The sequence below is a fragment of the Lepus europaeus genome, chromosome 9, assembly GCF_033115175.1.
Source record: "Lepus europaeus isolate LE1 chromosome 9, mLepTim1.pri, whole genome shotgun sequence".
In the NCBI taxonomy this organism is placed as follows: Eukaryota; Metazoa; Chordata; class Mammalia; order Lagomorpha; family Leporidae; genus Lepus; species Lepus europaeus.
Genome location: NC_084835.1, coordinates 16,819,855 through 16,840,906, shown reverse-complemented (window position 1 = coordinate 16,840,906; position 21,052 = coordinate 16,819,855). Strand labels below are relative to the sequence as shown.

Genomic DNA, 21,052 nt, shown 5'->3' with positions numbered 1-21,052 from the left:
AGTGCTTGCTGCTTGCCTTCTGTCTCCGGAGCCATTACCTCTGGAATGAGAACAAGGGGCCAAGTCAAGCAAGCAGCCTGGACGGGAATCAGGATGTTCCCATCAAGCTGAGCAGAGGCTGCCTGGGATCTGCAGTGTGTGTGTGTATAGGGCAGAGCGGAATGCGTGGGGAAGGCAGTGTTTTTGCTCAGCTTTGGCAGAATTGCTTGTTAAAAAGAGGTTATCTGGGGGGCTCTGCCAAGGCCATCTCAACCGCTGCCTCCCTGCTGCCCAACTGGCTTCACCCAGGGCCCAACCCCACCCCTGCTGCAACCTCTAAGGGAGACCATGAGTTTCCAAGGCAGAGGCACTGATGACAGCAGTACAGGTTCACGACCCCAGCCATCCCCACAGCTCCGGAATCAGGAGCTTGTTAGGACGCCTGCTGCCACAGCTCAGGGCCATCAGTGCGAATAATGGCGTGAGTTCCCGCAGAAATGCTAGTGTGGTTGTCGGGTGTGGCACGGGACCCCCACGAGCGCACTGTGTTACCTCTCTAGATCCAGAAACCTCAGTCACTCCTGGCTCCCAGGCTTTGGGTGTGGGACTCTGGGATCAGGAACTGCTAAGGCAAAGTCTAACTTGATGCCATTGACCTTGTGGTAGTGTGACTCCACGGCGGGGCTTAGCACCTAGTAAGGATTCCTGGGGAGGCTTTTGTGAAGGCAGGTCCAAGAGAGTAGGAGGTGGAGAGAAGTCCATCACAGGCATGCCCCCCCAGCCAGGTCAGCCTGCGGTTGGGTGAGCTCTTAAGGGCCAAGGGCACTTCAAGGTGGGCGGTGGAGGTGAGGACATAATGGAGTCACTTCCAGGTGGAGGACAGGCATTTTTAGCTTCTTGTCTTCTCAGCAACAGTTGTAAAGAGGATCCTGTGTGACACCAAGACAAGGGGCCTCACCTCCCTCTGCCCCTGTGCCCAGCTGAGTCATGGCCAGCGAAGCTGTGTGTAAAGGCAATTAGAAGGTGAACTGCTTCTTGGGCATGTGATTGCTCAGTTCTTGCGACTGCTGCCCTCATTTATAACACGTGCACTCGCACAGCACGGACACAGGCATAGCACGGACATGGGCGATTTTCACCCAGGGGTTGATTGGATGCCTGCTGCTGAATGGTCTCCCAAGTGTTTGTACCGTCTTGCTCTGATCCCCCAGCCGCGTCTGAGACTTCCAGTCTCGAGCTGATCCTTGTGTGGATTCACTGGGCAGTTTGTGGTGGCGGTTATAATTAGGGAGAGAGAGACTCCGGGCTGGAGGGATGCTATGAAGGCACGCGGCTACCACGAAAATGTACCCCCACACCTCCCGCCATGGGGAATGTGAGGGACCGAGAGTCCAGGGCCGCGTGGAGTCCACTGCGACACTGGCGTCTCTCAGCCAGTGACGAGTCTGCCGGGGATGCCCGTCTCGAGGACAGCTTTGGCTCAAGCACTCCCACCCAGCCCCACTCTGCAGCCTGAGGCTCCACCTCCTTGGCCCCTCCTCTGCCTCTCGGCTCTGCAGGAAGTCAGGCCTGCCGCAGGGGCAGGGCCCTCTCTGCCACAGAAGCCGGACACATCCGGGTCCTGGGTTCAGTTTCTAGCCCTGTTCTCAGGGAAGCCAGACACACCAGACCTCTGTGGGAGAAATGCGCTCTGACTGAGGAGCTACATCTGGACTGGAAGGACTGTGATAAAACGAAACTGTCGGGTAGAAAACCAGAGCTTGAGGCTTCCTTACGTGTGATACCTCTCGTAACCAAGCCGGTGCTCAAGGGACCCTGGCACTCTGACTGCAGGTTACTGAACGGAGTCACTGCCCACGGGACTGACGGCCTCTAAGTCCAGGCGGCCCTGAGCACTTGTCCCCGGGCCCTGGAGCAGTCACCAGGGGGAACGGACTGACATGAGGCCTCTTCCTGTGGAAGAGCACTGCCTGCCACAGCCACAGCGACAGCCACAACCACAGCCCGGCCGGACACAGGCATCCTGCCCGGATCCCGTGAAGGGACTCGCGGACCAGGTGTGGCCTCTCTGAGTCTTGGGAGTCTGAATGCCTAGCTAAGCATAAGGAAAACCCCTGGCGGGGGCCACCCTTTCTCACTACAGCCCCCTTCCACCCACTTCCAGGCTTTTATCCCACGCAGATGGAAATGAGGTACTAATCCACCGGCCACGAGCAGACCCAACCAGCCCACCAGCTTCCCACTCCTGGCTGTGTTGCCACTGCCACATCTCCTCGGCTGACAGCCAGGATCATGGGCCCTGGAATATGGAGACCAGCCTTGTCCCAGCATCCAGTGATAGCACTTGGCCGAGATGTTTATCACCATTTAATGAATGCCCCCACAGACACGCTTCCCACTGGGCTACAAGCGGATTTCAGGGTGATGGAAGCCGATGTACCACCCAGCTGGCCCACCACGGGATTCCAGACCAGGAGCACTCAGCAGGAATCAGTGAGCCGAAGAGGAGACCTGGGACTGACTGACCTTCTCCTCCTCCTCCCTACCTCCTTCCTGCTAGGGACTTCTCCAGGAAGTGGGGCAGGTCCTGTGAACATCACCCCCAGATGCAGTAAGACGACGCGGAGGCACTAGTCCCAAGCAGACCCACTCAATAAATAGACAAATAATTCCCAGAAGTCACGGCCGCAGGAGGCGCAGGCCCGGGGCCGCCCGCTACGTGCTGCACACGAGCACGTCTGCAAAGGGCCCCAGGAGGACCTTGTTGAAGATGCAGCGGACCCACACCAGGTAGGTGGTGAAGGGCTTGATGTTCTCCGTGAAGGTGTGGTTCTGCAGGGCCAGGATGTAAGGCACGTAGGTGTTCTCGCCCTGCTCCTGCAGCCACACCTCGTACTTCACCTCCCTCACCTTCAGGTATTTGAGGTTCCAGGGGATCTGCCAGGACACAGTGAGCCGGGCCTCGGAGGCGCCCTGCACTGACGCCTGGCACCGCGCCTCCCGTACCTTGCCCGGGTACAGGCTGACTGTCCACTTCTGCTTCCGTGGCCCCGGTCGGCCCTTCACCACGCGCCGTATGGTCTGGATGAGGGACGGGATGTCCACCTTGGTGTCCTGATAGATCCGGAAGAGCCACTCGGGGTTCCGGCAACAGAGATGCCTTGGGACCTCGCGGCTTTGCAGGATACGGGCCTGCTCGGCCCGGTCCAGGTGGGCGATGCCTCCCTGGTCCCAGGGCCGCTCGGGGTGCGTGACCGTGTTCTCCGGCATCATGTTCCGCCACGCGACATACTGCAGGTCCATGCCGGGCAGCAGGGCCAGCGTCTTATAGGGTGTGTAGTGGTCGGGGTTGACGGCGTATGGGAAGAGCTCCACCACGGTGGCCCCACGGGGCAGGAAGAGGGTGGTGACCAGCTGGGCCCCATGCACACTGACCAGCATGGAGGCATTGCTGACCAGCCGCACGACGTCGGCGAAGGCGTGGTCTTCCAGGGACACCGTCACAGTCTTCATCTGGAACTCCTGGGCCAGCGCCAGTAGCAGCTCTGCCTCATTCAGGATGAGTCTGTTGTGGGTGCGACTGAACACCAGGATGTACTCCTCGCCCAATGGCGGCCCCGTGTGGCTCACATTCAGCTTTTCCGTCATGAACCGTGCAAACTGCCGGATCTCATTGCCTGACACGAGGATGTTGGCTTTGGGGCCCTGGGGCTGGACGAAACCATACTGGTACCAGGTGGTGACCTTGGAGAGGCCCACGAAGGCGTGGGAGAAGCAGAGCAGCCGCCCCAGGGCCTTCAGCTGTGCCCGCAGCAGTGGCTGCTTGGGGCTGAGGAGTTTGTAGAGGTCAAAGTGTGCGCCCTCGCCCCAGCCCTCCATGAAGAAGAGCCGGGCCTCGTGGGCCAGGCCGGGGAACTGCCGCAGCGTGTAGAACAGCGGCAGCAGGTCGTCGTGGAAGACGTGCATGAGGTTGTCGGGGTTGAAGCGGTTGGCGATGAGCGCTACGTCGGGCACGAACACCGGCTTGGGCATGAAGCGCAGGGCCGCAGCGGGCAGCTCCACGAAGTTGAAGTACTGGGTGTTGTGGTCCTCCACGGTGGACAGGTCGAGCAGGGCCGGCTGGAAGCGCCGTGAGCCCAGGTTGGGCAGCATCGCGGAGGTGTTGCCGTGGAAGAAGATGAACTCCTCGGCCTCGTTGGAGTAGCAGAGCCACTGGAAGCGGCAGATGCGGTCGGTGTGCGTGCGGCCCGTGCACACCATGTGGGTGCCGCCCTCCATCAGAATCTGCAGGGCCTTCGGGTAGTCGATCCTCAGCGCCGGGGCCGGCTCTGGGGCCTGCTGGCCGAGGGCCAGCTCCTCCTCCAGAGTGGCCGCATGCTCACGCAGCCGCACGTGCTTCCACAGGACGGCTGCCAGCACCGATACCAGCAGGGCATTGAACACAGCCGACAGGTGCATCCTACTGTCACTGCTGCAGGGCCTAGTGAGATGACCGCCGCCGCCAAGTGCCACAGGCCAGGAGAGCTCCACTCATCCTTATGGGCAATCCCAGGGCCAGCGAAAGCCTGCAGGGGGCGGGGGGAGAAGGAAAAGAGAAGCGAGTTGGCAGAGTCTGTCTGGGGTCATCACAAGCTCCCCTCAGGGCCAGGTACTGTGCTGGGCTCGCACTGGTAGGTACAGAGATGAGACCCCTGTTCACAGGATTCTCTTCCCTCCCCATGGCTTCCAGGGGTGGTGTGTACCCTTGCCCTGACTTTGGGCTTGGCCACATAACCAGCCTTGGCCAATGAGGTGTTACCATGGCGGGGGGGGGGGGTACATAAGCCAAAGTTTAGCAAATGCTTGGAAATGCTTTCTTATTTCTTTGTCTATCAGCTAGAGCAGGCTCAGTGCCATCCTTATGATCACATCAGCTTCGCTCAGCTGTTTTCTGACACAGTGTAGACTGGATGAGCTGTCCAAGAACCCACAACCCACTGCCTAGGCTGTGAGGTGCTGCCCACGTCAGAGTCCCCGTCCCGTGCTGTGGGGGAAAGGAAGATGGCCCAGGCCCTGCAGGAGTCTAGACCAAGCCTGTCACTTTGTCGTGAGACACTGGGCACATCACTATGCCTCTCTGACCACTGGGGGCCTGGATGGTCAGAATAAAGCAGCCTGCTGGCCTTGGCTTCTCACCTGGTGATCAACCAACTGTGAAGTAAGATGCCAAGAGTAAACAGCAGCCCAGCTAAGCCAGGATACAAGCAACAGCTCCATTGCTCCCTCACAGTGACAGAGTCGTGTCCGCCTCGTGCCTGGGGGTGCTGATCCCACTCATGAGGGCGGCAGACACATTCTCACTGCTACAGAGGCTCACGGCCACTGAGCAGACATTCTCATCTTTGTACAGAGAGGAGAAGCAACCGCCCCAGGTCACACAGCACGGCTACAGCCAGGATTAAAAGTGGGGTTGACCTAAATGCCCGGAGCACTGCTGTTGGCCTGCTGCCCGCGTGCCCAAGGCTAAGAAGAAGAGCAGCTCAAGCGTGTAGCTTCAGTGTTCCGGGTCTGGTGGCGTGCCATGGCTGCACACACACCCAGCCCCCTGCTTCTCCACCCACCTGCCTCGCTCCAGGGCCTGGGCCAGTCTGATGAGCTGGGCACAGCTCTGCTATGGTGGCAGGCGTGGTTCACCCCGGGGGCTGGCTCTGCCTTCGTGGACGCCGCTGACATCTCCCCTGGCAACACTGCACTGTGCTCACCGCGGGTGGTCACACACCTGTTTCAGGAAGCCAGCCCCCTCCATCAGCCTGACCGGTGGGTGTGCCCCTTCAGAGACACTTTTACAGGTGCCACTCGTCACTCGGGAGCCGTAGGCCCCCATTCCCACCAGCCTGCCGCAGGGGGGCTCCCAGAATACGATGTGTGCTCTCAGGGAAGGTTTAGGGACAAAAAGCCAGAAAGATGTGAGTTCAAACTCCAGTTCCTCATCAGTAGAAACGAGCATCCAACACTGCCCAGAGGACTGTGGAGACGGTGGGAAATAATGAACTAGTGGAAACTTGCGACTGCCGACTCTGATCCCTAAGTACTAAAACAGCAGTCACATTCTGTGAGGTTCAAGCTCACGGGGAAGCATCCAGCAGAGAGCAAAAGGGAACGGTCTGAGGCCGCCGATGGTTAGTAAAGGGCCACCAGGACACACAAAGCCATTTGGCATTTGGGGACATTTCGGACACACTTGGCTGCCTTCATCTGACTCAGAGCAAAAGCTGATGGGGGCAGAGGTGGGAACTGTCACTTGTCATCACGGCCATTTGAATCAAAGGATTTTAAAGCTGAGAGGAAGACTCATTCCAAAGAAGGCAGAGACCCAGGCAGACCCTGAACGTCACCACCTGTGTCCCCTGTGGCACCTGGGCTGGGCCTCCAGGTCAAACACATCCATAAAAGACCCAGAAGACACTGCTGCTGCCACCCAGCATGCACTACCCTTCTTCCCTCTCTTCCTCAAAAAATCCCCAGTTTGTCCAGATGGACACAATTCCCAGTTTGATACTCCGCAGGCTCTGGACAGTGTCAAGGCCCCACCTCCCCAGGTGGCTGATCCAGTTACCAGCCAGGACCAATCACAGAGAAGGAGGAGGCACATTCCATGTTCCTGTCTGCTGCACAGAAAACAAATGGCTGCTGGCTGCCACCTGCTGACGGGGCTGGAGGTGGCTTGAACTCCAAGGAGGGCGTGCCAAGGAGAGGTACCCAGGACCGCAGTGAATCCGTGAGAGGCAATTTCTCTGGCTGGTGTAGCCAGGGGGGCTGGTGCTGACACTCCACAACCCAGAATGTTCTAGCTGGTGTGGGGGAGAGCCTCTCTGTGAAGTGGGAAGCCACGACATGGGGATCTGGCTGTGACTCCGTTTCTGAACTCTGTGCTCTAACCCTGTGCAGTATTTGGCATCACTTTCCAGGTAGCCCTGCTAACTTGGAAGAACAGAGTGCACTCCCGGAGAAACCTCTGCGTGAGAAGAGAAAGGAAACCAGACATATGGACTGGGCCCGAGGATCTGTAACAGTTTTCCACATGAGTGCCACCAGCTGGCAGGGAACAAGGCCTGGGGTGCCGGAAGTGTCCGCAGCAGGTGAGCTCCAGGAAGCCCTGCAGGCAGTAAGTGCTGGGTTCCTTCTGAGCAAGAAACAGCTCCCTGGTTCGGCTCTTGTCTGGAGCTTTCAGAAGCAACAGAGATCTGTCGGGGGCAGAAGGAAGTGAGTAGAGGGCTGTCCGGGGAGTGTGATCCCAGGAGACCCAAGATCTAGCCTGGTTGAAGTAGAGACCACGTGGAGAGAAACAGAAGAATCGGCGAGGGCCTGACTGTCCCTGTCCTTCTGTGATGCCAGACACAGAATCGGAACTCTCCCCTAGGCAGTAGGGAACTTCTGGTCCAGCCACAGGGTGGCAGGCCTGGCCACCATGGCTGCCCTCTTTGCTGGGTTTCCGACTGCTGCTATAGTCAGCCCTGTTCATCAGCTCTGGGGAGGGTCTCAGCCCAGAAACCCTGCAGCTGAGAAGTCTCCTTAAAAGTCAGTCTCTCATCAGTCGTTTGAAACCCACACCCCCACTGGAAAGAAAGGGAAACGCATGGTCCAGACTGATGTGTAAAGTCCAAACTCCCATTCACAAGAGACTTTCCACAGTGTCTGTCTGCCCAGATTTTAGTAACCTTCACTTTCTGAAGTATGAGTACGTTATACCCAACCTACACCACTTTTCCAAAGAAAAACTGTATCACTGCGTTCACTTTTTCAAATGTACTTGCCCCCACCTGGAAATTTCCCATCGAGCCCCACCAGCTAAGAACTGTCGTGCTACTGGGTTGAACCACAGGAAAGTGCTGATAGATACCTGGCCATTTCTGACCAGTGCTCCGTGGTCCTGTCTGCTGTCCAGTGGTTCTGCCACAGGAACGGGCCATCTCTACCACCACCGTGGTGCGCGCAGCACCATGGCTCTCAGAAGAGAAAGCCTGTGGACTGGGTTAAGTCATGACCTCAGCTGCAGTTCTGACATCTTCTCTCTAGGAGGAAGGAGGAGAAGCCAGGATCCAGAAGGAGGACGCAGGAGAGTTCATTCATCCCCAAGGGCAAGAGAGGAAAAACAAAAGCTGACAGAATAAGGGAATGGGAAAAAAAAAAAAAACAAAAAGCAAGGACTTGACACAATGCAAAAGCAGGGGGTCGGAGTGGAGTCACCAGGGCGTGGTGAGACCACCCTGTACTCAGATCGGGGCCAGGGAACTGGAGAGGCATGCTGGAATGACAGGAAGGCAAGAGCAGGAGGCACAGTGTGTGTGTGTGTGTGTGAGTGTGCAGATGTTCTGGTTCTGTCCACCCAGAGCCTGGCAGCAGTGGCACCGTGGTAGCCGTGAGCACACCCAACAACAGACCCAGGCTTCTAAACATCTTTTTTTTTTTTGCTAAATGAACCAGAGCTCCTTAGAGAAACAGCTGGTTCCAGGGCCAGGGCAGTGAAAGTACAGGATGAGCCTGGAACATCTTGCTGTGCCAGAATGTGAGGAAGTGTTGAGGACACAGTGAAAAGACACAGGGGCCAACCTGAAGGAGCTTCGAAGAGTTCAATCTGGGGCAATCTGAGTACCAAAGTTAAGAAGTGATAGCAGTGGATCACAAAGCACGGACTAGAAGAAATATCCACAGGTCAGTATTACTGTGGGTAAGTGCTTAGATAAATAAATAGAAGAAAAGAGACAGCTCTTCCTTCTAGAATTCCAATTAATCAGTGCAGAGGCAAAGATGGGGTAGAAAAAATACCATTCAGTAAGTAGGACAGTAATGAGTGTTGCAGGCGAGATCTGCTGATAGATGCTTAAGTTAGTGGGTGAAAGTATGATGATCAACGAGATATTTCAATAGTCTCAAAGTATCTCCCCATGAGATATATAGTAATTACAATGGTAAAAACAGACACTGCAGCCCAGACCCCTGGCAGACAGCCCCTGAATCAAGTCATCAAAGTTAACTACACCAGTAAGAACACATCAAGGGTTTCTCAACGTCTGTGTGTTCTTACTGGTGATCATGAGACTGTGGCCCTGTGTGATAGTAACCTTGGAGAAGCTGGGTGATATGGTTTTTGTAATCTTTCTAGAAGTCTAAAATTGTTTCAAAATGAAAGTTATAAAAGAAAACTTGAAAGGGGCAGGTGCTGTGGCTGCCACCTGTGATGCTGGCATCCCCTGTGAGCACTGGTTCGAGCCCCGGCTGCTGCTAATTCCCTGGAGAAAGCAGTGGATGGTGGCCTGAGTTCTTGGGCCTCTGCCACCTAGGTGGGAGACACCAATGAAGTTCCTGGCTTTGGCCTGGCCCCGCCCTGGCTATTGCAGCCATTTGGGAAGTAAACCAGTGGATGGAAGATCTCTCTCTCTCCCCCCACCCCCTCTTTCTCTATACTTTTGCCTTTCAAATAAATAAATAACTCTTTAAAAAAGCACTTTAAAAAAAGAGCATGAGTCCTTAGGTAAAATGACATGGATATGCTTTGCCCTGAAATACTCCAGCAAAAAAGGCTGTGCAGAGAGCAACAGTAGGATACTGATTGTTGTGGAAAAGGATGAGGGCGTTCTGTACAGGATCTTCTGTTGAGTTTGTTATAAAATGAGGTTTACAAGGAAATGATAAAGAACCAAACAAATCACAACTATAAATTACAAGAGAATTCTGGAGAGTGGGTGAGAAATAAAATATTTGGGATTAAATCAACAAAGCCATTCCTGGAGAGAAGAGAGGCAGACGCACGTGGCACGAACTGATGCATGTTTTGCTCTGATCACAGGCAAGAACAGCTTCCAACTGAAGCTGAAAGAGACACACGCAGGGAGTATCAGAGATGCTTAGGACGATGTCGAGAGGGGAGGCAGGATGCACCTGGGGGCTGAGACACCCACCTCCGACCTGAGGAGGCCTTGCAACCCTGACATGCTCCCCACTTCTCCAGTGATCTTTCTGTCACCAGCTGTCTCCCAGGCGTCCCTGTGGTCTCAGGCAGGCTTGGCAGCAGATGGGGATATGGACCAGTAGCTACCAACAGCCAGAGTGCCCTGTCCGGCCCTCCGGATCTGGCTGGCCATGTGTGGAGTGGCCAAGCCCAGCCAAGCTCTGAGTTCAGGGATCTGGAGCAAAGCTCATGGGACCAGGACACACATGGTAGGGTCTTGTTGGGTAGACAGGCAACCAGGCAGAGACCAGCCTCTGAGAAGAGGTGGGGAGCTGTTCCTTATTAGATTCTTAGTCCCCACCTGCCCCAAGGCCCGCCAGGATGGATTTGACAGAGGCCACATCAATTCAGCCTGGCCACAATGACCTTTCCTGGGCTCTTGAGGGTCCTGCGTTACCCTTCTGGAGTGGGAAGGAAAGAAGGGTTGGTGGGGAGGGATAGAACCATGGAGCAGCATTTTGCTAGGAATAGCTTGGTGGTTCAAAGTAGGGGTCCTGGAGGGCAGACTGGCCAGGTTTGTGCCACCGTCACCACTCGCAAGGCAGGCAGACAGCACCAATGTCTGATGACACAAGTGGCCACGTAAATCCCCCACACGCCCAGGCCAGAGCTCTGGAGCTCCCGGGTTAAGCTCCTGTTGTCCGCAGTGGTAAGGAGCCTGCAATGCATGCCTTTGTTAGCTGCTCCCTGCCTTGTCTTACTTCTTCTCGCCTATTCAGGTTTACCAGGACCAAGCACAAATAATCCACCTACACTTGGATCTGCCTCTCAAAATTTGCTTATGGGAGAACCTTAATTCACACAGCTGCTACTGCATTTTGTCACCAAGGAGATACATAGAAAACCACCTTGCTGTGAGGTAGCCATGGTGTGAGCACAGGGGGCCAGCAAGTACAGTGGTCACCATCAAGTCCTTCCAATCCGGGTTCCTGCCCCCCCCTCCCCGTATGTGTCCCTCCTCCAACCCCACACAGCAGCCTGCATAAGCCAGAAGCTCGAAGGATCAGGCAAAATCCTCAGAAAGGTTTTCAAGACAGCAGATGGAGGCAAGGAGCATGTTAATCAGATCCCTCTCCCAGAGGAAGATAAAGAGGCTTTTCCCCTACCACCGCATCGAAATGTTCTCAGATAACCGACACATTTCTCCAGGAGGGAAAATCGAAATGGGGAAGAATAAATGGGCCCAGCCGCTAGCTGGGCAACAGAGTGATGTCTCTCTTCTCCACCTCAATGGACCAGTGCCCGGCGTGGCTGTGAGACCCAGTGACGCTGGGGCAGTGGCAGGGGGAGCAGATGATGAGAGAGCACTCAGGTTGCCCTCCTTGGCCTTGGGGGCTGAGCAGGACCACAGCTTGGTCCGACTGGTGCTGTCTGTTGGGCTCTGACACCTGACTCACTGTTCAGAGCAGCCCCGTGCACCCACGACCTCCCCAGGGTGCTGGTGACAAAGGGCTCAGAACCTATTCTGCCCACAGATCTCTGTGTATTGCTTCATCTGTCACCTGGCTCTGTTGAAACAGGTTCAGGAGCCAGAAGCCCAGCACCACAGGAAATCCCATCCTCTTCTGTCTTTCCTGGGACCCCCAAAGTAGAGCTTCTAATTTCCCTCTCCCCCACTTGCTGCCTTTAATCCTCTCTTCCACAAGTGAGCGGTGGGGGCAGCCTCCACCCTTATGTTGGGCAGACCTGGCAAGGACCACATTCCTACTGAGCTCCTGTCAATCATAGTGCCAGAGTAGGTCCCTCCCACACACAACAACCTTAGTCAATCCTTCCGGACCACTGCTCCGCATGGCGGTCTGCTTCATCGCCATTTCTGCCCAGGGAGAGGCTGATGACAGAGCTGCACATGCAGAGTGCAGCATTCTGCCAGGTGCACCTGTGCTGCTGCTCCGGGGTGAGGGCTGCCCACAGGCGGTCTTTCAGGGGGCTCCTTGCACAAGAGGAACAAAGATGATGGCCCTGAGGCATGGGTCACCCAGGATGACATATTCTGTCTCCACCTGGTACCCACCTGAAAATCCATGCTGGTGCTTTAGAAAGCACGGAAGTCTGACAGCCTGGGAAGAGTGTAGGACCCCACCCCACCCCGGGCTTAAAACCCCACCCAGAGCTCCGAAGAGGATGGGATTCATATAGGACAGGAGATTTTTATCTGGACCCTTTCCCACCAGGAAAAAAGAAGAGTTAGATGAGCCTTTCTCCTGCTTGGACAAGGACATGGCAGGCGTCCTAAGAGCCCTGCAGCCTTGCCCCTGCTCCAAGCCTGCCTCATCTCAGTTGCCAGGAGAGCTGGACGGAACTTTACATAAAACCAGAACCCACTGCCCAAGCAAAAAGCCACCACACCTGATATTGTTTACTTAGCAGAATTGGAAAAGTTTCCCAAATATAGCACATTTCCCCCTTATGCCCTCCATGCAGGCAATGTGTGGGTCTTTCCCCAGAGTCTAAGTCTCATCCGTTAACAGGGGTTTTGCACCAGGCACAAGGCTGCTGGAGGAGGCTGGCAGGCGCCCTGCTGCCTTTGCCACTGAGGCCTTTCATGCAGACAGTCTGAAGAGCACCCTGGCGGGGCCAAGGAGATGACCAAAATGGCCAACTCAAACCTGGACTCTAGAGGGCAGAGAGCTGACCGCAAAACTGTATTCTTTGGAAAGAAACCTGTTACATGGAAAAGACACTGCCTGTTGGACATCTGTGGTGCCGCACCCACCTCCTGAAGTGTGGAGTTTTCAGCACACCTTAACTCTGGCCTGGGCGGCCAAGAGAGCAGGCCTCCCTTGTTGCAAGGACCTAGTCCAGTTCTTCCCAACGTCATATCTGGGGCAGCAGAACCTCCTCCCAGAAGCAATGGGAGAAGGCAGGGGAGGATTTTCTATAAGGACCTCAAGATACCAAAAGGGCACTTGTCCTGACCTCAGAGCTGGGCTCCTCCGTGGATCCCCACAGGAAATCCCTCCTGCAAACACCTGCTGAGGCCTGGACCTGTGGTACCACATGTGGACCTGTGGTGGAAGCTGGTGCCCTTGGATTTTTCTCTTTATTCTACTGACAACAGGATTTGGTTAGATGTGCACAGGCATGGCACAAACATTAACTACAGATACAGCACAGCCCCCAACCAGGCAGCATGGCTGCTGCTGGCCTGCACCACCACGGCAGCCGTGGCTGGTCACCCTAACTCTCCACTGACTCTACCTAAGCGAAAGTCAGCGGCTGAGATCCTTGGGTATTTTTCTCATGAACCTGCATCCAGGGACTCAAGAGGACAGAGAGAACAAAGGATCACGGCTCTACATTAGCTCTACATTAGCTACAGTATGTGATGGGGATTTTTTTTTTTTTAAGATTTAGTTTATTTGAAAGGCAAAGTGGGGGGGGGGAGGGAGAGAGAGAGAGAGAAATATGGATGTAGAGACAGAGAAATCTTACAACAGGCAGTTCACTCAACAAATGGCCACAATGGCTGGGGCTGGGCTGGGACTGAGCCAAAGCCAGGAGCTTCATCTGGGTCTCCCATGGGGGTGCAGGGGCCCAAGCACACTTGGGCCATCTTCTGCTATTTTGCTATGTGCATTAGCAGGGAGCCAGATTGGAAGTGAACAGCCAGTGCCCATATGGGATGCTGCTGTTACAGGTGGCAACCTAGTCCACTGTGCCACAGTGCCGGCCCCATGACAGGGATTTAAAAAATAAAAACTCTGAAAATAAAATAAAGACATCCTATCTTCATGGTTACCGCTGTGGCAGAGAAGATGCTGTGCCACTGGTAACAGCTGATGTGACGCGGCTGTCAGAGGAGGGGACAAGTGCTAACAGAGGAGGCGCTAGAGCTCCTGGGGATGAAGAGGACCCAGCACTGCAGGATGCCCTCTGGCTGTCCCGTGAGGGCCAGGGAAGTGCTCTGGACCCACACAACTACCCCCTTCCCTGCCCAAGAGCCCTGTGCTTCATCCTGCCTCATGGTTGTCTGGCCTTTGCTCAAAAGTCCTCAGCCATGAATGTGTCCAGAAGCTCCCTGGGGGAAGAGCACTGTCAGGAGCAGAAGGGAAATGTCTGCTTAAGGCGCTGGCGAAGGTGTCCCAGACAGGAGGGCACAGGGTCTGCGCTGAGTAGGTGCTGGGACTCAAGACAGGCTGCTGTGGCATCGCAACTCCTCCTCCTCAGGGCAGTGCTGGGCAAGGACTCTCCCTGGGACACACGGCTCACACGCCCTTCCTGCAGACTCGGGGTGAGCTGGCCTTGGCATCGGGGCCGGCTCACCTCTCTCCTCCAACCTCAACTTCCTCAGCTGAGCAATGGGACTAGCCATCCCTGTCCTGCCATTAGGGCTCCTAAAATTAACAACGCAGGAGCCAGCAACACTCCCAGACTCCCGGCTTTGCTGTCTTCCTAATGACTCGCTTCCCCTCTCCTGTTAAGAGGGCTCCGTGAATTTACAGAGAGCTTCTCTCAGCCTGAGCAGCCAGTTTTCAGCATAAAATTAACAACCAGTGGCACCAACACCTCCAGTTATTTTACGTTCCAGGCAGTGGACTGAAAACTGCATGTTCATTTTCTCATTTAGTTCTCAAACCAATGTGAAGAGGCCAACACTATTATAAACCCCACTCTACATATCGGGACACACAGGCCAAGGGAGGTAAGTGAGGACAGAACACAGGATCTAATGCGGGCCCAGAGCTCTGTTTTGTGCGACACCCAGGCACCCTCAGGACCCATGCAGGGCACTCAGATGTCCCCATGTTCTCCATCCTCTGCCTCCTTTATGTTGGGTACCAGACTTAGCACTCAAGTGGCATGGGGACCAAGGGTTTTCATGGTTCAGCCAGGGCAAAGCATGACAGAGCAAGAGAAAGAAGGAAAAAGGGAGGGAGAGAAATAAATAGGAGATCAATTCCCTTCACAAACTAGGCAGAAAGAGGATGCTGCAGATCTAGCCCCCCTACCCCCAGCCCCCAAACAACCAGCTCCCAGAGCACTAAAGATGTTCAGATTTCCCCAGACTTGTGACTCCTCCTTTCCAGGATCCCATCTGTTCCAAGGAAAGGTAGAGTAAGGCATGGATCCTGCTGCCACACCTGCAGGTGCTAGGAAGAGCCAGGCAGCTGGGGCTCCCCACCTGGGGCTGGTCACCAGCAGTGAACACAGGCTCCACTTCTCGGGGGTCCTGGCCAGCCCCAGACACAGGCACGAGGAAGCCCACAGTGCTTTGGAGTCTGCTAAGGAGAAGCCCAGGAATTCCAGGCCTCGAGCAGAGGTACAAATGCATAAGCCCACTAAGGCCAGGAGCCAATGGGGAGAGTAAAGCCAGGATGGGCTATGTGACCTTGAGACCACATGCCGGGGCTGAAGACTGCCTGGTAGCAAAGTGGCCGGGTGCTACCTGCTTACACCCATCTGCTTGGGCTGCATAGCAAAACAGCACAGACCTGCTGCTTAAGCAACAGACATTAATTTTCTCATAGTTCTGGTTTCTGGAACTCCAAGATGAAGGCAGAGTCAGGGTTGGTTCTTGGCTTGTGGACAGTCAGCCACCCCCTCACTGTGTCACGCAGGCGGGATTAGGGGAGAGAAGGAGGTCTGGTTTTTTTGCCCTTCTCACAGGGACACATCCCTATGGGATTCGGCCCCCACTCTGTTCACCTTCATTATTGGGGCTGGGCTTCAACAAACGAACGGGGGAGGGGGAGCCCAATTCAGTCCATCACAATGTTCCACTGGTTTCTTCCAGAGAAGCCAGAAGGCTACTTAACACCTGAGATATCCCAGTTTGTAACGTCTGGCAGCTACTCAGATTGAGTGAAGACAAAGTGCAGGCCTCACTGCTGCCAGGTGAAAATAAGACCTGTCTGTAGGCTCAGGTCTACAGTGAATCCAGGCCCTTGCTGGCCTCACTGCCGTGTGACCACCAGAACCAGCTGCCCACAGGTCACTCCTCCAGGGGAGGGGAGCACCTGCCAGCCTCAGGCTCCAGAAGACACAGCAGGGCCCAGGCCAGGAGGGGAGTCAACAACAGTGGTGGTGGCACTGTGGCATCCCCCAAACTCCTGAAGGTGCAGTGCAGTGAGAGCGAGGTTGCTCCAGACGGGTGGGACACGGCCCTTTCTACCTGGCATGATGGCCATTATGCACGATTGCCACACGGGCAACCCAGGCTCACAGGCAAAGTGCAGATGGCGGGTACAAAGCGGTGTGGGCTGTTCGAGGAACTACAGAAAGAAGCCCTGGGGAGGTGGGGCTCAGCATGCTAAGTGGGGAGGGGTCTCCTGGGGTCCTCCAAAGCAGGACTCGGTGGGATCCATGGACTGGCAGTATCAGCATCACCTCGGATGTTACAAGTGCATGGCCTTGGGGACCCAATCCAGGAACCTGTGCATCCACAAGACTTCCAGGTGGTCCTCACGTGCACTCTGTTTTAAGAGGAAGTGCTCTGAGGTTTTGGTTATTGCACAGTTGGGCAACACCCAGCAAGGCATTGCTGTCCAGCTCAAGGTCAAGCAAGGGTAACCCTCTCCGTTAAAAAAGGCTAAATAAATTCTGTCCCCAGCCTCTGCTGAGACACAGCCTAAGCTCCAGTAGACAGAGAAGCCTGCCATCCTCTAAGGTCCTTTTTCAGAAAAGTTGCCTACTCCTCCCACACAAGCTGCAGTGCGTGTTGGGTGGGGTAGCAAGAAATGAGTCCAGGTCACCTGGCCTCAGCTAAATGGACTAGGGGTGAGGCCCAGTCCTAAGTGGCCACCAGCAGGGAACAGAAGAAGACCTCCATCCCTGCAGGCCGGCGGAGACAAGGCGGGTCCCTCGAGAAAGGGGCCCGAACACAGCAAGGTGCGCTGGTGCTCCAGTTCCTTACAATGGTGACTGCCATCCCTTGGAAACTCTGGGATCGGCACAACTGATGCCACCCCAGGATGTGCCTTGATCCCTGCCACAGGAGGCCTGGGTGTACTTCACCACGGGGCATGTCTACAACAACCCAGCACGAGGGCCTGCGTCGGGAAAGGCAGCAACAGTGACGGACATCAGCCCAAGGGCCCTGTCCCCTCCTGAGGTCTGGCCCAGGACTGACGACTCATTACACAGCAAGGAAGGAACCCTCTGTTGCACTTTACATAGCAGAGGAAATAATGACTCCTAGTGTAAGGCTGGACCCGCGGTAGTCCCGACCGGCAGGTATCTGATTCTCTTAGAGGTACTGGACCCCAGGTACGTCCCAGTGAGGATGTGAGGAGCAGAGGAAATGGAAGGACTGACTCCCATCCAGCCCAGCTCAGGAAAAGAGGATGCTGACTTCAGGAGCAGGGGGCAGAGATTAAAGCGACCACCATCTTAATTTACTAGGCACCTATTATGCGCCAGGTACTATCCCAGGCCTGCTTCCTGCCACACTGCATGTAAGCCTCACAAAAGCCTTCCAACTAGTATTGTCCCCATTTTAAAAGAAAATGAACAGAGCCTCAGTGGGTTAATGTTTAAGGTCTTGTGGCTCAAGTGGAGGCACCAGGATTTAAATGCACCTGTGACCTCAGTGGTCTGGTCCTTAAGTATCCTACTCAACTCTCCTGAGGCTTGAAGAATCGGTAGTGGCAGAGAATCAGGGTGGACCTCAGAGTTGTGGGTTTTTAACCATACAAAGGCAGAGCAGCTCCGGACACCTCTGGAAGCCAGACCCGTAGGCCCTCGGTGGTAACTTAGCAACCCAAGCCTTCTTGCTGTAATTACTCCCCAGCCAGCTAGGCAGAGTGAGTACCCGGCTGTGGCAGGTGGTCTGGGCACTGTGGCTATTCTTTTGCTCCAAGGAGAGTACGGGTGGCACACTAGCGTGGTAATGATCCCACCTGCCCTGGTGCTGGGCTGATAGAGGGAAGCCTCACCACAGAATTACACAACCCAACTGTGTAGAGCTAACAGAGCTCTCTGAAATGATTGGCACTAACTCTTTATTCTATCATGAGGACTTGGGAGGTGGTACGAACTCTCACAGCTAGGATTAAAACATAAGGACTCCCAGTGCAGGCTCCTCCTCCTCCTCCTCCTCCTCCTCCTCCTCCTCCTCCTCCTCCTCTCACCCAGCCTCGAGGGCTGCTCCCTCCCAAAGCAGAGATGAGGCCCAGAGAAGCAGTGCATGGCTCCCAGACTCTTCCCAGCAGCAAAACAAGCACATCCTTCTCATATCCTAGGGCTTGCGTGGGCTGCCTCTTCCTAACACCTCATTCTCCAAATTCCCCCAGGAGCCACCCCTCCTCCACCTTCACCGCTCGCGGAGCACCAGACATGGAGAGGAAACACAGAGAGCCAGGCTGCAGGGTCCCACCTCTAAGCCAAGCTGTGCGAGGACACCCCCTGCTGTGACACGAGAGGCTGCCCCAGGTCACAGGTGGGCCTCAAGGATGGCTAAGAGCACAGGCTGCCGAGTAGCAGAACTAAATGGCACCCGTTCTGGAGCAAGAGAAACCAGGATATGGGTTCCTATCCTGCCACTTGGTGGCTAAGGCCAACTCTTAACCCTGCCAAGCTTCCCTTTCTTGGTCTGAAAAACCTCCTTCACGGGGGGTGGTAGGGGTGGAGGGGTTGGTTCTGTGAATTCAGAGACAGCACAGGCAAAGCACTAGGCTGCACAATCATTTTTATATCATCGTTCTTACTAATCATAATAGTGGTAGGACACCTCCCACCCACTGGCTCTTACGCCATGCCAGGCACAATGCTGTGTGCTTTACATGCCTTATCTCATTTATTCCCTGCTACCAACCTGAAGCAGGTGCCACTTCCCATTTGAGGAAGTGTGCACAGAGGTGTTACATGAACTCTCTGTCTTGCACAGCTATTAAGTGGCAGGGCTGGAACGTGATCCCAAGTTGGACTCCAAAGCCTGGGAGGACATCTGTGGGTTCTGCCTTTCACGCTTCTTGCTTCAGCCAATTTCAAAAGCCCTGGGAATGACATGATCCTGGGGGAAACTATCCTTCTGACAGCCAAGCTGAGCTCGGTGAGAATCCTTGAGAATGTTTCCTTGAGAAAATTTCATTTTCTGGTGAGTTCAATACTCACTGGATGCCTTTGTTTCTTATTGCTAAACATTTTCCAAAGCAAGGCTCAAAGCAAGAATTGCCAACCACAAGACAGAAGCTCTGAACTCCAGCACACTCAGGCCACCAGAAAGCTCCCGTGGCCATGATGGGCTTGGCCACTGGCACAGACTTGTCTCTCTCTGCTGCGTGAGGGCCTCCACTCTTCCCTTCTCCTCATCCTCCCAAGGGCCAAGGCTTCAGAACACCTGTGCTGGCCAGCCCTGAGGAGGGGGACCCTTGTTCTGTGCTGGTTCAGTCCCTACCTGGGACTCCGACTCCTCCTCTGATATGCCAAAGATGAACTGGAAGGTCTCCAAGATCCATGAGAGCTAGAAAGGACAGCAGGCCCAGCACAGACAGACATGGGTTCCAATCTCATCTCTCTGCTGACAGCTACTGCACACCCACTTGTTCTCACTCTGTTCCACTGAACCCTCAAGGCAACCTTGTGATGAGGGCACGGCCATCCCCACTTTGCAGAGAAAGAGAGGCTCAGAAAAGATAAGCTGCTTGTTCGACGGCTCCACAGCTAGTGAGAGTGAGGCTTGAACAGGCGGCACACCTAACAGCAACCACTTGGTCTGCTTGGTTTGGATTCTCAGGCATTAGGTGCCACCAAGCTCACCCCACACACCTGAAGTCATCTCTTCCCATATGGGGTTTTGTTTCTCCCAAGAGGCGGCTCCGGGGGCTGACTGGCATGAAATAAGCAGGACACTGGCCGCTCACCACCTGGTGCAGGACTGCGGACTGAGGATCCCATGAGACCGGGTCCCACACACAAGCATGGGGTCGCACGTCCACTGCGCTCCTCCTACCCTGGCGTTGTCAACCAGGCCTGGGTAGGCCCTTATCACGGGCACTCAGTAGGTGGCCAACTAAGCCCCAACAGCCCGGGGATCAGCTGCAGATCTGCCCAGGTGTTGCCTTCAAAGTCAGCTCAGGTGGCCCAGGCCCCCTCCGAGCACCTTGCCTGGCTCCCAGCCTCCCGCGCCCAAAGCGCACCATCAGCTCCCAATGTGAAAGGGAGTGGGGGCCAGTGGACAGGGCCCGCCACGAGCTGAGGGCTTCTTCACCCTGCACGTTTCAGGGTGCAGCCCCCGGTCCGAGGCGCCGGCACCCCGAGGGGCCACCCCCACCCCGCCCACCTGCGCGCCTCCCTCCATACCCATCAGTCACTCCTCCGCGCTGGAAACTCCGCCGGCTCGAGAAAGCAGCCTCGCATCTCCCCTTCACCCCAGGGTCCGGCATGCGCACCGTGCCCTGGAGGGACAGGTCCCTCCACTCCACAGTCCAGCTGCGGCGTGGCGGCGGTGCCAGCCCTGAGCGCGCGCGTCTCACCTGAAGCCCAGGCTCCGCAGGACTGAAGCCACCTCTGCGTCGCCGGCTTTGCCACCCTGGCGCCCACTCCGAGCCCGGGAGGCCCAGGCAGCGAGCGCAGGCTCCGACGGGTCGTCCCGTCAGCTGTCGCCTCCGCGGGGCTCGCAGGTGTCACCCATGCGCCTGCCTGGCTGGCGAGCCTGGCACGGGAGCCTTACACATGCGCAGGACCGAGGACTTCTGGGAGCTGTGGTTTTAATCCGAAGACAGCCCGCCCCCTCACCCTGCGGAATCTTGGGAGTTGTAGTTTGTGATTGGTGCCGCTGCGTTGCATCAATTATGGGAATTCTGATGATAAGTTTAAATGAGAGTTAAACCAACATCCAAATGTCATTTACAAATTCAAAGTAATGAAGACGCTGACATGCTTTAGTAAATACGTAGTTCTACAGGGAGCTTAACTACTCACACAAAAGCACCCTCCTGCTACCCCATTCAATGGCCCAGCCCTGCTCTCTCCCACCCTGGCAGTCCAGCTGCCCTCAGACTATTGCATCTGACATTTGCCGCTCACTTTCAGAATAGATATCGATTATAGATATAGATAGATTCCGATTTCTTTAATATTTATTTATTGAGACAGAGAGGAAGAAGCCAGGAATGCAATCTGGGTCTTCCACGTGACAGGGAC

General features: G+C 55.4%; 1 protein-coding gene across 1 annotated transcript; it reads right to left on the bottom strand.

Annotated features, from left to right (window-relative positions):
* Positions 1-1,868: 1,868 nt before the first annotated feature.
* POMGNT2 (protein O-linked mannose N-acetylglucosaminyltransferase 2 (beta 1,4-)) lies at positions 1,869-20,551 on the bottom strand. Its single transcript, XM_062200617.1, has 2 exons — positions 20,383-20,551; positions 1,869-4,544 (listed from the first exon to the last, which is right to left on the bottom strand). Exon 2 carries the CDS (start codon positions 4,435-4,437, stop codon positions 2,695-2,697), a length of 1,743 nt encoding a protein of 580 aa, XP_062056601.1. The 5' UTR covers positions 4,438-4,544; positions 20,383-20,551; the 3' UTR covers positions 1,869-2,694.
* Positions 20,552-21,052: the final 501 nt, after the last annotated feature.

Coding starts and splice junctions, on each gene's coding strand:
- POMGNT2 (XM_062200617.1), bottom strand. CDS start 4,437: ATGCACCTGTCGGCTGTGTTCAATGCCCTGCTGGTATCGGTGCTGGCA.